The sequence below is a fragment of the Phocoena sinus genome, chromosome 1 (assembly GCF_008692025.1).
Source record: "Phocoena sinus isolate mPhoSin1 chromosome 1, mPhoSin1.pri, whole genome shotgun sequence".
NCBI lineage: Eukaryota > Metazoa > Chordata > Mammalia > Artiodactyla > Phocoenidae > Phocoena > Phocoena sinus.
This window is the reverse complement of record NC_045763.1, coordinates 138,516,151-138,532,193: the sequence shown is the minus strand read 5'-3', so window position 1 is coordinate 138,532,193 and position 16,043 is coordinate 138,516,151. Positions and strand designations below refer to the sequence as shown.

Genomic DNA, 16,043 nt, shown 5'->3' with positions numbered 1-16,043 from the left:
TCGGAGGAGGGGGAGAGTGCTGAAGCTGCTTTCTGCCCACAGCTGTAGACCCTGATGGCAAATGGTAAAGCATTTGGTACTGCCTACGAAGGTGAAGAGATTGATAACCAGCACCCTGGCACTGCGAGAAAGGAGGAGAGCCACATTTCAGTTGTGGCAGTGCCTCGTGCGCCGACATCTCAGCCCCAGGCCTTTGAAAGCTAGGTCCTGCTGCCCTTTCCTCCGCAGCCTCCCCTCCACCCCTATTTGGTGCTGGGCCTCTGTCTTCTATGACTCGGATGCTCTCCATGTTTTCATAAGGCTGAAGAATTTACAATCCATGTTTGCTTATATAACTATTGAATTTTTGCAGTAACACAGGAAGTTGGCGTTGCCTTAGTATTCTGATTTCAGAGATGGGAAAGCAAGGTCTTAAGCCAAGATGACCCAGCCATGAAGGGGTGGAGTTGGAGTTTGAGCCCTTGTTACCGGACGCGGGAGCCCATGCTGTTTCTGTGACTCCATGCTGCCTCTTCCAGCCAGCATCATGCTCCAGACATAGTTTCACTCACCCATCTGCTGGCTGGTTCAGTTAAGTTCAACAAACATTTACTGAGCATCTTCTTGGTGCCAAGCTCTGGGCTAGGTGTTGGTGATGTAGAGATGATGTGTAGTGTACATAGGTCATGTGATGGACCTATGCTGCCTGGTACATTGCGTGACACACAGGAGATACCTAAATGTTAGTTGAATGAATGAATGAAAGAACGAATGAGAGGATATACTTTCCTATCCTTGGTGAACTTGAGAGAGTCTGTTAGGAGAAGAGAGTTGCAGGCACTTAATCGTGCCAGGTGCTGAGGTTAGGGAAGAATGTCTCGGAGCACAGAGTAGGGCACTTGCGGAACCTGGCTGTACAGGGGAAGCTGCCTGGAGGAAGTGGTCCCGAAGTGCAGCTTGAAGGGTGAGTAGGCAGAGCGAATGGTAGAAACGAGGCCTAGAAACTTGGAGCTGTGGTGTGTGCTCAAGAGTGTGAACAGCGTGGAGTCACTGGAGCATGAAGCACAAGCCACGGGGGTGGTGGGTGACTCTCCAGGTAGGCAGGACCCAGCACTTGGGGAGTTTATGTGTCAGAATCTTTTTTTTTTTGGCTGCGTTGGGTCTTCGTTGCTGCGCGCAGGCTTTCTCTAGTTGCAGCGAGTGGGGGCTACTCTTAGTGGCGGTGCGCGGGCTTCTCCTTGCAGTAGCTTCTCTTGTTGTGGAGCACAGGCTCTAGAGCGCAGGCTCAGTAGTTGTGGCACGCGGGCTTAGCTGCTCCGCGGCATGTGGGATCTTCCCGGACCAGGGCTCGAACCCGTGTCGCCTGCATTGGCAGGCGGATTCTTAACCACTGCGCCACCAGGGAAGTCCTATGTGTCAGAATCTTTATTCAAGCTCAAACTTTATCCTTAGGCTAGCGGGGCTTATAGGTTGTAAGGGGAAGGGAACATAATCACATTTGTGATTTAAACAGGAGATTATGGCTGCAGAATGGAGTTGAATTTAAGGAGGAATCCTGGATCACAGATCACGAGGACAAGAACTAGGGACCACGAGCCAGCACGTGAACCAGAGCAGTGGTAGTAAGGATGGAGTGGAGGCAGGTGTAAAAACTATGAAGGAGATTTAATCAGTATGATTTGGTAACTGGTTGACTATGAGAGATGACAGAAAAGGTGTCATCTCTAATTACTTCCCTATTTTTGGCTTGAGTTACTCCGTGGATGGTGGTGCCAGAAACTGAAACCAGGGCTTCCAGAGGAAGCCAAGATTTGTATGTGTGTGGCAGGTAGGGTGGGGCATAAAATGGGTCAGGAAAAGAAAGGGATATGGTGCGCTCGATTTTTAGATACATTTGCATTTGTCGTACCTGGGGAATATCTGAGGGGTATGTTCAGCAACCCATGGGCTATAAGAATGTTTACACCTGGCAGGGGGCCCAGAATTAGAGGAAAGTATTTAGAGATGGTCAGTATAGCCGTGTAGTTAGGACTGTGGACAAGAATGAGATTGCCGAAGAAGCATTTAAGGAGAGAAGGGCAGGGAGCCAAGGTTAGAGGGCAGGAGAGTATCAACATTTATGGGGGAGGAGGAGGCAGCAAAGGAGACCAAGGGACAGGGCAGTTAGGAGAGTGTAAGGTCAGGGAGGTGAAGAGAGTAGAGATGCTAGAAGTGAACGGTCACCGTGGTGAATGCAGGAAGAGGTCCTTAAGGACAAGGGTCATTTGACCTCACAGGATGGGAGTTGCTCTTTCAAGGTAGTGGTAGGGATGGATGCCAATTGTGAAGGATTGAGGACGGGATAGGAAGCAGGGAAATGGGAAATTCTCTCAGACAGCTTTCCTGGCAAAGAGAGGAATACCCAAGAGAGAATGTTTTTTAAATGAAAGAGTAATTTTATTTGTAAGTATAATGGGAGAGAGAGAGAATAAAGATAGAGGCGAGAGTTGATAAAGCAAGGTAAGTGGGGAAGGAGGGGCTCGAAGCTAAGGAGGAAGAATTTGCCCTGAATAGACACATCTGAGAGGGGTGGATGTGTGTAAATGTGGACAGACTTGTAGGGGAGGAGATGGGGAAAGAGGCTGAGGTATTTCGTTCCTGAGGCCTGGATTATCTTGATGAAACAGGAGATGAGGCTGTGGGCGTGTGAAGGACTGTGTTACATGAGCCCTCTCTCTCTGTACTGTGGCTTCCTGCCCTTCAGCTGCCTTCACAGAAGTCAGCTGGCCACTGGGAAGCTGATTTGTAAAAACTGAGTTCGCTGTTTAAGGCTGAGGTCATAATAAGGACAGAGAATTGTTGGGGAGGTAAGCGAACAGATCATCCTTTGCATCCTCAGCCGAGACTGACTTACTGCCCTCCTGGATTCTGGGTGTGTAGGTGGGCAGGTCAACAGCAGGAAGAAAGGAGGTAGCTGGATTCTGCCCCAGCAGCTCTGGGCTTGAGTCCTGGCTATGACTCTAAGAAACGTGACTTTGGGCAAAGCCTTTAAAATTTAGTTTCTGTAGGTGATATCTAAGAGTTATACCCACTCTAGCCTCTATGAATTTTGGCACCTACTTCCTAGGAGTCAAATAATAGTTGTTTTTGAAAATTGATTTATTTATGGGGAAGAAAGTTTACAATGGAAAATATACAGGAAATCAATTCCCATTCAAATTGCACTTTTCTTCTGTATTTTGATTTCCTTGCACTAATAGTTTACACATGGTATGCTCATTTTACTACAGCACATATTGTTACTGGTCACACTACTTAAAAATTTTTTTATGCATAATATCAAATATACACGAGTCAAGAAAATAGGACAATGATCCCCTCTGTACCTTCCACTCAGCTTCGACCCCCTTGCCGTCCCCACCCTAGATGATTCTGAAGCAGTTCCCAGATAGCATATCATTTCAATGCTAAATATCTCCAAGTGTATTTCTAAAGAAGAAGGTTGCTTAAGGAAAAAATGTCTCAATATCAATATCACACTAATGACAATATCTAATCAGTGCTCACATTTCCATACTTGTCTCATAATATTTTTATGGTTTTAATATGAATCAGGATGCAAATTAAATTCCATATACTACATTAGGTTGATGTGCTTCTTAAGTTTTTTTTTTTAACCACCGATGACCATTGTCTGAGAGATAGCCCTGTTATCCTACAACATCTCCTGATTTCATGTAATTTCCCCCAGTGTTGGTCTGCCATTTAATTTTAGATCCAAGGCACAATTGCAGTTTAGACACCAAAGCCTCCAAAGTTTCATTGTAAAATTCCTCTAGACACACTTAGAAGGAGAAGTATAAAAATAATCAATAAAGAAAAGAGGCTAGAAAGAAGAAAAGGTGCAGGGAGTGGTAAGGAGACACATGAAGGCTCAAGAGGAACAGAAGAAAAGGAAAAAAGTAATAGAGACTTATGTAACCCACTATCCACCAAGGTTGAAAATCCTTACAGATGTGTTTCATACACTTTTTGCTGTCACCTAGATTAGCGGGTGGCAAACGTTAATCTTTAAATAATAACATCTATTTATTTAGTGTGTTTTCCCAAACAGCTTATCAAATAGCTGAGCAGGTATCGTCGAAGTAATCCTCTATGTAAAGTAGGGAAGCAGTAGGAATTCTAATTCCCATTTTACAGATGATGAGACAGTTGATACGGCTAATAATAGTGGCTCACAGTCATTTGCCATTTGTCAAACATTGTGCTAAACTCGATGACATTATCTAATTTAATACTTATAACAAGCTGATGACATTGGTATAAGGATCATTATAATCCTTATAACAAGCCGATGACATTGGTATAAGGATCGTTACAATCCTTATAACAAGCCGATGACATGATGAAAATAACATTCAAGAGAGGGAGAGTAACTTGCCCAAAACCCACTCTTCTTTCTTTCCAGGTCAGTCTACTAAGTCATCAATCTTGTTTTGCATGCACTTGCTCACTGGCAAAATTCCATTTAAAGAGAAGCTCAGAACATCACGAAATATAATAACAGGGTACAGTGTGCTGGAATTTGCAGAGCATTTTCCTTCCCACAGACTGTCTCATTTCTTTCTTTTAACCACCTTGAAAAATAGGGCAGGTGTGTTCATTTGTGTTTTACAGATGAGGAAATGGAAATGCAAAGCTTTTGATTATGTTAGTAACCAGGCAGCTAGTAAGGGCAGTTAGCGTCACGGAGCTAGTTAATGGCAGAGTTAGGACCGGAGGCCCTTTCTCCTGACTCCACATCCCGTGCTTCTCGGGTCCTCTTTGCAAATCTCATGGGCCTACACCTTTAGCTGCTACTTTTTTCCATGTCCCCTCTGATGTTCCTTGTGCGAAGTCAAGCAGGCTTATTACAAATTAAATATCTGGATGCTTGAACTGATGAACAGGAAATGAGGCTGCTAATACTCAGAGGAATGGAATCGAGATGCATTTTTTTAGCAGAATTTTGGGCCAAGTGGCCTCTTTCTGTCCTTCCTTTCCCTGTGTCCTTCCAGTCTCCATGGAAACCCCAAATCAATGTGGCGTATGTTGATTCATGTTTCTACTGTTACTAGGAAGCTACAAACTGGAAATTGCTTTTAAAAGATTTGTGGAAAAGCTTTAGCATGCTCACCGGAATTCAAATCTAATATCAAAATGACTTTTTTAAAAAGCTTTTAATGTGGTCCTATCCTAGGTGGTATGTTGATTAAATAAGCACACAGGGGGCATTTGGCAATAAACCTCCTCTTCCACTATCGTGGCTTTTAAAAATATTATATTGCAGGCCATAATTCCCTTTATCTTCAATGTAATTACATTTCTGTGGCCTGTGTGACAATGGCAGGTGTCCTTTTACTCTTGATTAATTCCACTCTGCCCTGACCAGGCTGTTGGGGACAATAGTTTGCAGATGCTGTAGGTACCTGTGCTGCTGCCCCTGGGTGTCATTAGCATTAGACTGACTTCCGTCTTGACCTGGAGACTGCAGAAGTCTGGTGTGTTTCTGCCATAAGGAATCCTTGGTGATTTTCCACATTTTCTCATGCACTCAAAATCAAATACAGCTGACATTTATTAAACACCTGCTCCATACAAGGCAATGAGAATTTATAGCAAAGGGAGTAAGTCAGAGAGTGTGTCTGTGCAGAGCACACAGTCATTTGGGAGCATCTGGAAACATAAATCACAAGGATAAACTACAGGCTGTGATGCAGGCTGTCGGAGAATCACACAGCACAGTGGTGGTGTTGGGATGGGGGGATTCCTCCTGATTGAGGAGGTTCTGGAAAAGCTTTGGAAAGGAGAAATTTTAGCTTGGAGGTATTGGGTTTCGAGAAGGAGCTAGGAGTTAAGAGGCAGACCCAGGGTGGGGACATTCGGGGCAGAGAGACCAGCAGAGGAATCAGGTGTGTGCTTGAGTGCATGCGTATGTCTCTCTGTGTGTGTGGGTGCATGCACACGTGTGTGTGTACAATGGAATATGAGACTGGATAGGTAAATGGGACCAAATTATTGGACTATCAGGCAGGACAGAGAGCTACAACGGAGCCCATCAAAGACTGTTATACTGATGATCTGCTTTATGGTATCTACTCAGTGGGTAACTCTCGTGGAAGTGGAGTGTACCAGGACGTTTGTGGGGAATGGGGGTGATGAAACGGGGGCAGGAAGATCAGTTAGTGAGGAGTGGGTGGAAGGGCATGCATTGTACTGGGTGCTGATAACCTCTGACATGGCAGTGTCAACGGATGCGAGAGGATGAAACTGAGAAATATATCAGAAATACAATGACAAGGTTTAAAAACCGATTCAGGTCTTCCCTGGTGGCGCAGTGGTTGAGAGTCCGCCTGCCGATGCAGGGGACGCGGGTTCGTGCCCCAGTCTGGGAAGATCCCACCTGTCGCGGAGCGGCTGGGCCCGTGAGCCATGGCCGCTGAGCCTGCGCGATCAGAGCCTGTGCTCTGCAGCGGGAGAGGCCACAACAGTGAGAGGCCCGTTGTACCGCAAAAAAAAAAAAAAATTAAGCAAGGGGAATGGAGGAAAAAACCCCAAAATACCTGCACTTGTTACCTTGAGGGGCTAGAACAGAGTGACATCATGAACACTTGGAGGGGAAGGTGGTTGTCTTGGGGGCAGTCGAGTCTGTGGGGTCTGAGAGGGCTGGGGCTGTCTAGAAGACCTCCGGAAAAGCAGCGTGCAGCTCAAGAGAGGCAGGACCATAGCACTGATTCTGGAGAGTGCCAGAGAGGACTGGGTGTCCCAGAGCAAAAGCAGAGGGGGATAAGCAACAAGGTACAGGGCAGCCCGTGTTGCCAGAGCAGGGCTTATCATGACTGTTTTCCTGGGGAAAACCATGTGTCTCGAACAGCAGCAGTGTTCTGTGCCCAGTCTTCAGCCAGCAACTCAGGAGCAGTAACCAGAGAAGGATCCAGAGCTCTGCATCCCTGGACCAGAGTCCAAATAGCGAGTGCCTTTCTCATTAGCCCTCCAACCTGCTTGCCTTTTCCTGTCTCTCTCCTTCAGGAAAGAAGACCATGCCAGGATGCTTACCCCTTTTTGGTTCCGCTTAATACCACGCCCCTCCCCAACCCCAGGTGTTCTTTATGTACCTGCCTCTATAGGAAGGAAGATTAAGTTAGAGTCCTCCCTTGAGAGGGGCCTGTACTAGGTCTGTGCTGCTCAAACTGGGTGCTGTGTGCTTACACCTTGGTGTTTAGGGGAGTTTAGGTAAAAAAAAGAAAAAAAGTTTGGAATGCTTTTAATTTTCTTTTTACTCATGCTAGAGGCATGTCCACACACTCTCAACCCTCTGCTCTTTATATTCCTGTTCTTTCTTTCTTTTTTTTTTTTTTTTTTTTTTTTTTGCGGTACGCGGGCCTCTCACTGTTGTGGCCTCTCCCGTTGCGGAGCACAGGCTCCGGACACGCAGGCTCAGCGGCCATGGCTCACGGGCCCAGCGGCTCCGCGGCATGTGGGATCTTCCCGGATCGGGGCACGAATCCAGGTCCCCTGCATTGGCAGGCGGACTCTCAACCACTGCGCCACCAGGGAAGACCTGTTCTTTCTTTTAAAGCTTTATTCATGATGATATCTTTCCTTAAACATCTGGGTTGGCTTATCGACTTCCTGGTTAATATTGAGCAGCTTCCACTTGAGACTTGGGCCCATCTGCAGCCCTGCCCTGTCTCCTTGGTGCCTTTAAAATCCTGGATACAGGACTGGGCAGCTTAAGACCTGCAGGAGTCCCTCATCTTACCGTTTTAGTGCTGGTACAGGTCCCACGATGACGCTGCCTTTGTGTTAAGGTGAGAGGCAGAACAGAGGCTGGAGGTATGGAGTTTGGTATCGGACACCAGCTCTGCCACTTATAAACGACTTGTCTCTGTTTTCCCATCTGTAAGGTAGGGATGATAAAGATGCTGGCCTCGTAGGTTTGTTGTGCGAGTTAAATAAGATAATGAAGTGCGATGTTTAGCACAGTGTCTGGCACATACTAAGTGCTCATTAAACATTGGCCCTGGGCAGGGAATCCAGGGGGGACCCACCTTATAATATAAGCTTATCTTGGATTAGCGAAGCGGTTACCAGTGGGCTTTTATTCTCCAGTTTATCTGTGTACCTCTTACTTATGGTGCAGTACACCAGGAAAATGCCCAGAAGTGAAGGATTCTCTTTATGCTTTAATTCTAAACCCCAGCTAACCTCAGCGTTCAAGACAGGAATTCTGAGGAATGGAAAACATTTCTTTCGCATCTCCTTTTATAACGCTAAGCTCCTTTTGCCTAACAGAGGGGCACTGTGGACATTTTCAGAGAGAGACAATGAGTGACTGTAGAGGCAGCATCAGAATTTTTATTTCATCCTGTCTTCAGGCAATGTGTGGTTGCTGCAGAATCAGTGCACTGTGAGAGTACAGGTTAGGCACCAATAGATCTGCCAGGAAAGACTGGGTCCAGGTGTGACATAGTAGAAAAAGCTCTGCTCTAAGAGTCACAAGAAAACAAATTCTGGTCCTTGAGCTGCCTCTGACGTGTTGTGTCACTTTGAAAAAGGCAGGTCACCTTTTCTACCCTCAGTTCTCTGATCTGTGACACAGGGATAATAATACTCTCTCTGACTATGGCATGGGGCTGTCCAGTGACAATACATGACAATGCTTTCTACATTGTAAAAGGTTCAACAAATGGAATCTAGTATCTTTATTAGAAAAGCATCACTTTCCATAGAGATGTCTGCTGCCTCTAGCAAATGCTGCCTTCTGGGTTTCAGAAATGATTTGCCGCAAAGTCTAGGTACATTTGGAGCTAGGTCCTGGGCGGGAGCAAGAAGCTGTGTCTTAGAGACCTACAGCGGAATGGGGAGAAGGTAGGTAAGCTTTATCGCAGGGCAGTGGTTTGTAAACTTTAGCATGCATTGGGATCACCCGGAAGGCTGGACCCATCCCCAGAGTTTCCAATTCTGTAGGTCTGGGGGTGGGGCCTGAGACTTTACATTTCTAACACATTCCCGGGTGATGCTGACGCTGCCGGTCCAGGGACCACACTTGGAGAACCACTGTACTAGGGCAAGCAGGAAGAGAGAGTCCTCCTTCTGGAACTGAACTGGGCAGTGTGAAGATCCATGTGGGTAAGGTGATTTGGAAGAAAAAAATGCAGAAGACAGAAAAATAGAGATAACACGCAGATTGGGCAGAACAAAGGGAAAAGTCTCATTCCGTAACAAATGCAGGTAGGGGGAAGTTGCTAGGTGATGGATGAGGGAGAGAGGTGAATTTCCAATGTAGGGAAACCCAGGTGAGAGGCAGGAGCATCGATGTGGAAATACATGTGTCTGGGGAGGTGGAGATTTCTCATTAAGAAGTGAGGAGTGGTGTGGTGGGTGCTAGGGAGCGGGCCGGGCTGGGAGAGGAGTGCCACTGCAGAGTAAGAGGGACAGCTGAGGTGTGGCAGAGCGGGGTAATTTCAGGGCTGTGTGGTCTGGCTCGGTAGCGCAGCACAATGGACATTGGGAGAAAGGGGGTGGAATTTGTATTGTGTGACCTGCCCCGTGGCTTTCTTGCTGTCTGCATTTATCACATCACGTCACACCCAACAAGACAGCCCCCTCCTCCTGGTTCATTAGGAGATTTGATTCGGCTTGGCTTCTGCTGTCAGCAGCTGTCTGAGGCAAGATCTTTATCCTCCCTGCTCCCTAAGCAGCAACCAGCCTTCAACCAGCAGCAGAGCTTATTAGAAGAGGCCCCCTGGACCCTTGATTTTCAGCGCACTGGTGGCGGGAAAGAGTTAACACCTCTGGCTTCTTTGCCCCCTGGGCAGCCTCTGGGTGCAGAGGAGGGCAGCTCTGGGCTGTGGGGACTTCCCCCTGAGCTGCTGAGCTACAGCCAGAGGAGCAGAGAAGCACTTAGTGAGGCTGAAGACGAAAGTGCGGGAGGAGTGCCAGGCGAGCTCTGCTCAGGGGCACCTCCTGTATCCTGCCAATGAGGATGGGCGTGCAGACTGTGCCTGGGAGCTGAGCCGCCGCCCGCTGGGTGTAGGCTGCTTCAGTATTTACCGAATGTGACAAGCAGAGAGAAGAGCTTTCGGTGGGGCCGCTTGCTGCCCGGCTCAAGTGGTGGGAGGTGTGTTATGCACGTATGCAATGTGAATATGTGTGTTTGTGTGCGTGTGCGTGTGCGTGTGCAAATGTGCCTCTGTGTTCATGCACACATGCCCTTCACCCGCCAAGGATTTGATTGCTAAGAGAAAGATCTACTCTTTCCCCAGAGCGCCTTACCCGCAACCTTTCTGACTATCCCGCTGGCAAAGACCCGCAGGCCACGAGGACTGGTCAAAGACGGTGAGTATTGCTTTGGCTTCTCTCTTTCCTCTCCGGGTGCCCGTGTGGGCTGATTGCATTATCCATATTTAATTAACCTGTCTCTCCATGCATATTGATTGCTTTCTTCCCGCTGAGGCTCTTAGTTTCTCTTCCCCTCTTTATAAATCTTTGCTCTTTGCTTTTAACCATTTTTTTCCCTTGAGTATCCTCGCTTTCCAATATGTCCCATCCTGTCTGCCCCAGAGTCACCTGTAACTTGATGCCCACTTATTAGGGCACATGTAGCATGGTGCCAGCATACCCTCTGCCTTCCTGGGTTCTGAGTAACCCCAAACTCTGTCCCCTAGAAGTCGAGGGCCAAATGGGATAAGAGCCCCCAGGTGCTGGGATGAATGAGAAAGGTGGGGTCAGAGTATCCTGCAAATTCTTACTTAATCGACTCTAAGTTAATATAAGGGGTGGTGGAAGGGCTGAGGGGCATTGATGGCCAGTGCTGGGTTTGGAAGAGGGAGAGGCAGACATCTCAGCAGCTCTGGGAAGCCAGCGTGGACTAGCAGTGGAATGGGAAAAGCAACAAGGCAGTGACAGGAGACCAGGTGATAACTGCCCCAGGTGACCTTGCCTGCTGTGAATGTGGGTGGTAGCCCCTGGTTCTGCTGAGCCCCAAGGTAATAGAGGAGGCTTCCCCCTCCTCTGGGGCTATATCCCACAGGTCAGAGAAAACGAGGCTAAGGTACCCCAAACAATGATTTCTAGAGACCCTTACAGCTGTAAAGGGCTTTGATTTCCCGACTTCTGGGCAAGCAGGTGTATGCACGGTTAGGACGAAGATTGAGGAAATGTCCTTGCTGTCAGGTAACACAGCCCTTGCTCGGTCTCCCAGAGATGAGCCTTTACATGAAGTCTAACTCAATCTTTTTCCCAGTTTTAACAAAGCAATCTTTTGATTGATTATAGTATTATTAGAGGAGGTTTTTTTCAAAAGTATTTGTGAAATGTTCTAGGTAATATCAAAATAATGTCACCTGCATAGATCATGTGGGAACCTTATCTATCTAAATTAAGTTTCTTTTAAAATAGATTCTATGTTTGGTGCCACGATTCCCCAGGGGAACCCTTTATTGATGGGCTGCTCTCCTCATGTGTTTCTTCCTATCAGTTTCTTCTGTGGGAACAAAGGGTTTGATGCTCTGAGAATGGGACCCTCAGGAGAGACAGATTATTGGTCTATCAGGCCTCCACCTCAAGACCCCCTTTCCCTGATGCCCTTCCTGCTTCGGGTCGGGAGCAGGCCAGTCTGCAGAATGTGGAAGGTCAGGCAGCCTCCATATGGGCAGGAAAGAGTGACTTGCATATTCATTTCTTCAGCCTGTGCCTGTGATCCCCGCAAAGGAGCAAACCTGAGTGGTGACAGTGCGTGACAAGCCACCCTTGGAGTTCTTCCAACCTTCCTCCCGCTCACGCCCTCCCCAGGCACCGGCACTCCCACCTCTGGGACACGTTCCCTTGGAGGGAGGTGAGAAGCAGCCAATCAAAGGATTCTGGAGCAAGTGCTGACCACTCCTCCCCCACCCAGGGCTGGCTGGTCACTTGGGTCCCACTCGAGTAAGACACAGAGAACTGTAATTTTTGGCTTGCCACGCCTGTGCTTTCCTCCCCGGGGGCTCGTGTCCCACTTTACGCTGATGGCCAGTGGCTGGGGAAGCAGGACCTCCTGACCAACAGGCAGCAATGTGAAGCCACCCAACAACTGGTCCTCGTTCACCCCCGGTTGGTCACCCTTGCTCAGGACCAGCAGACATTCGTGGGGAACGGGGGTGTGTGTGTGTGGGCGGGGGAGGTATTCCGTTGGCAGAAAGTCACCTGCGAGGACTTGTAGTGCAGTCAGATAAGAGAGGGGGCCCGCTCTTACAGCAGATTCTTTGATTTTAGGTGAGAGGACGTGAAAGGGTGAATCCCTGTGTCCCGCAGTCTCATCTCCCGCCCTGACGTCCCTGCACACCAGCCAGAGGGTTAACCGTAAGCGGGTGCCTGTATGGCCGCTTTACTGATGCCACGCAGGTAACTGATGCTAACCTCTCTTCTCGTCTCTGCCACTTTCCTCTTCCTCCGCCTTCCCACCTCCCCTGCTGTCTGAGCCTGCTCCAAGCCTCCTAATGCCGTGGGTGGGCCACTGGCGTCCGTCCCCCAGGCCTCCTGTGTGGACGGCGCTGTCCTTCCTCGGGTGCTCCTTGCAAAGTTGGGGCCTTGCAAGCAGCATCTGCAAGGCCCTCCGTACTCTGCCGGGACGTATGGGGTGGGGCTGTGCATTGAGTGTGCATTGAGCCATTTAGGGGTCTCTGAGTTTCCGGGGTAGAGAAGAAAGATGAGGGCAAGTCTAGTCTTTTTCTTAAGTGACCTTAACCTTTGACTCTTGCTTCTGCTCCTATTATTTCAGTCCTATCTAAAAGGTTAAGTCTCAGACAAGATGGAAAATAGAACTATTTTGCCCCAAAGAATATTTTGTGGAAGAATTTTGCAAACTATTTGGGAGACTTACTGCTGTCTTGGTAACAAGTAGCACACTTTACCCTGATGCCTGCTAAACCTTGTTAAATGGGCTTGCATGGATGTGCTGTTTTTTGAAATCCTCTTAATTGACCTTTAGGGGCATCGACCTGACTCTTCAATGATTGATGTTTCTGAGGCACCAAGGGATGAACTGACTCACTCTAAGTCGGTTCTGGCCTGTGGTGCAGCCTGGGCAGGACCTGCACTTGAATTCGTGGAATGTGATGACTCAAGGGCCCTTAATCAGTTGCTGCAATAGCCTAGTACTGGGGCCCCCCGTGATTTGTAACAGTGAGTGGACGTGAGATGCTCACTGTCAAGGAAGGGAGAATGGCTGTAGCCAATATTTTGAAATGCCAGGAAGTCGATGGCTTCACAAAGCACCTGGCTGAGATGAGCGGTAGGGGCACAGACTGTGCAGAAGAGGAGATATTTCTGAACACTTGAATGTTCTGGCCTTAAAAGACTCCTCAGAGATGGACTGTGGAGTCCAAGTGTCGTCCATCCCCGCCAAATGTAATACCATCCCCGTAGACATTTGTTGGATAAGATTTCTGTGAACAATTACCAGGGTCAGGGATGAAAACCCATTTGAAGTAAAAGAAAGAGCTTGACTTGGATCTAACATCTCTGCTCAGGTCCAGGATTTGAGAAAATGAGGAAGGGAAAGCCAGGCTGGAAGAACTTCCTTTCAACAAAGAGAATGACATCTTCTAGGACAATTTCCATGGCAAACTGTTACCAGCGTGCATGTGGCAGTCCCCTGTTATCAGTCACTCTTAAGTCCTGATCATCCCAGACCCCTCCCTCTTAGCTTTACCCTCCATCCGAGGAGTTGCCGTGGTTAAAGGCCAGGGGTCAGTAAACTTATTCTGTCAAGAGCCAGGGAGTAAATATTTTTGACTTCATGGGCCGTACAGTTGTGTTGCAACCACCCAACTCTGCCCTTGTGTTCAAAAACAGCTTTAGACAATATATAAACAAATGGGGTGTTGCATTCCAATAAAACTTTATTTACACAAACATGTATCTTGCAGGGCTGTAGTTTGCCAATCTCGGTGAAAGGTAAAAGTGGCCTAATATTGAGAGTCAGAAAGAGACATTAGCATAATTTCTCATTGGCTCTGCCACAACAAATAACTACTAAGTGTCTGGTCCTTAGGAAAATAAAAAATATGAGAAATTTAAGCACGCATGTTACAATTTTAAATATGTTGATTGAGATAAACCAAAATATAAGTAGGTGTATGAGAGCTCAGTTAAGTGAAAGTGCTGACAAAGGGCACCCTGGTTCTTACTTGCTGATTGTACCCACAGCTTCTCCCCACCTATAGGCATCAGTCCTCACTGGTCTGTAGCCATTCCTGTATATCCTCAGGTTTGTGGGATCCGTGGGAAGGACCTGAGGTAGAACTGACCTGCCCTGAAGCCCCATACTTTGTCTGTGCTCTGAGATTCTATGACATGCATCCCTGTATCATGCAATCATCCCTCTGCTCTCCATATGGGTACCACTGGGGCTCTGTAATCAGGATTTACTGCTGCTGCTACTGCTACTTTGCCCTCCTAGTGGGAGAGCAAAATGTGGATTGTTATTATGTCATCACTGTATTTCCTTTCCCCACAGAGAATCCTAATTTAGAAATTCTTCCAAGCTAACGACCTTCATTGACTTACCATCAACTTGCATGTCAGCTTTAAAAAGCATTAAGCCTCCAGGGGTAGGGGACCTATTACTATTCCGGTAGTCAAGATGGGGAGTGAGTATTGCCCTTGATCCTCTAGGTGTTTCTCCTCTTGTTTATGAGATCTTCAGGGGCCACCTGGGGAAGGAGGGGAGGGGGCGGTGCTGGCTCCTGCCACGGCAACTCCAGGGGCGCTTTATGGGGCTGACAGTTATTATTATGACAGTTCCCCATCCTTCTGCCCCTGTGCTTGTTGCAGGAACAAAGGGATGAGGACTCGACTGGGATGCCTGTCTCACAAGTCCGACTCATGTAGTGATTTCACAGCTATTCTTCCCGACAAACCCAACCGTGCTCTAAAGTGAGTAATATGGCCACACAGCATTCCCGGGGTGCCGACCATGGGATGCCCACTGGGGGACTATACAGCCTCGTCTTCTCTGGTAGATGGCTGAACCGATGAGTCCCAGTGACAAGAATTTCCTGCCTCTTGGCAGCTCCTTTTATATCTCTGAACATGAATGAAAAAATGTTATATTCCTTTTCGAAGTGTATGACTTAACGATCTCAGAATAGGGACCCTCCTTTTTCTCCTAAGAAAACCATACCATGCACCTCCCTTATAAAGATGCAGTGTAGGATACTTCTTGGTTCTATTTAGTTGTCAATCTGAGTTTCTCAGCTTGGAAACAAATTACTCAAATCTACTCTAAAATTCTGCTTAGGTTCAGAGAATCTGGATTCAGTGCCTATACTGTGTTAAATGATGTCACAGATGGTACCTCATTTAACCCTCCCGGGGCTCTGTGATGGGTGCCGTTATTCCCATTACAGATGTGAGGAAACTAAGGTGACAGTAAGAGACGGAGTCAGGAGCTCAGCCTAACTTTTTCTAAGTCCAGTTTCTTTCCATTGTTACTGTGACATGTTAATTAATTCATTAATTAACTAGAAGTATAGTTGGTTTACAGTGACATCTTTATTTTTATTTTTTTAGATTTTTTTTTTTTGGCTTGTGGGATCTTAGATCCCCGACCAGGAATTGAACCTGGGCCCCCAGCAGTGAAAGTGCAGAGTCTCAGCCACCGGACTGCCAGGGAATTCCCCATACAGTGACATCTTTAAATGATGCACTTTCTTAGTTTTGCTTTTTAGACTGAAAGCCAACATATTAAACTTACAGAATTCCAATCCTGAGATTTTTCCATCAGCTGCTTAAGAACATATACATTTATAGCGACAGAATTGTAGGAATCCAGGTATGATCTTCATTTGCCCTCCATTGTTTTGATTTATTCTCCTGAGCAAATCTCAGTGGTGGCTGAAGGAGAGGAGGTCGTTCCAGAAATATTCAAGGCAGACGTTTCTTCTTTCCTAGGAGACTATCCACGGAAGAAGCTACGAGGTGGGCAGATTCCTTTGATGTGCTTCTCTCCCATAAGTGTAAGTAGAATTCAGGTTTCATCATGTCTCGGCAAATCATTCATT

General features: G+C 47.3%; 1 protein-coding gene across 1 annotated transcript in view; it reads left to right on the top strand.

Annotated features, from left to right (window-relative positions):
- LOC116761298 (regulator of G-protein signaling 8) overlaps window positions 1-16,043 on the top strand; it is a 58,112-nt gene that overhangs the window by 23,741 nt on the left and 18,328 nt on the right. The window contains exons 2-5 of the mRNA XM_032647104.1: window positions 10,266-10,338; window positions 12,253-12,381; window positions 14,815-14,916; window positions 15,934-15,998. Of these exons, the coding sequence (XP_032502995.1) occupies window positions 12,356-12,381; window positions 14,815-14,916; window positions 15,934-15,998 (193 nt within the window). The 5' untranslated portion in view covers window positions 10,266-10,338; window positions 12,253-12,355. The remainder of the gene's footprint in view (window positions 1-10,265; window positions 10,339-12,252; window positions 12,382-14,814; window positions 14,917-15,933; window positions 15,999-16,043) is intronic.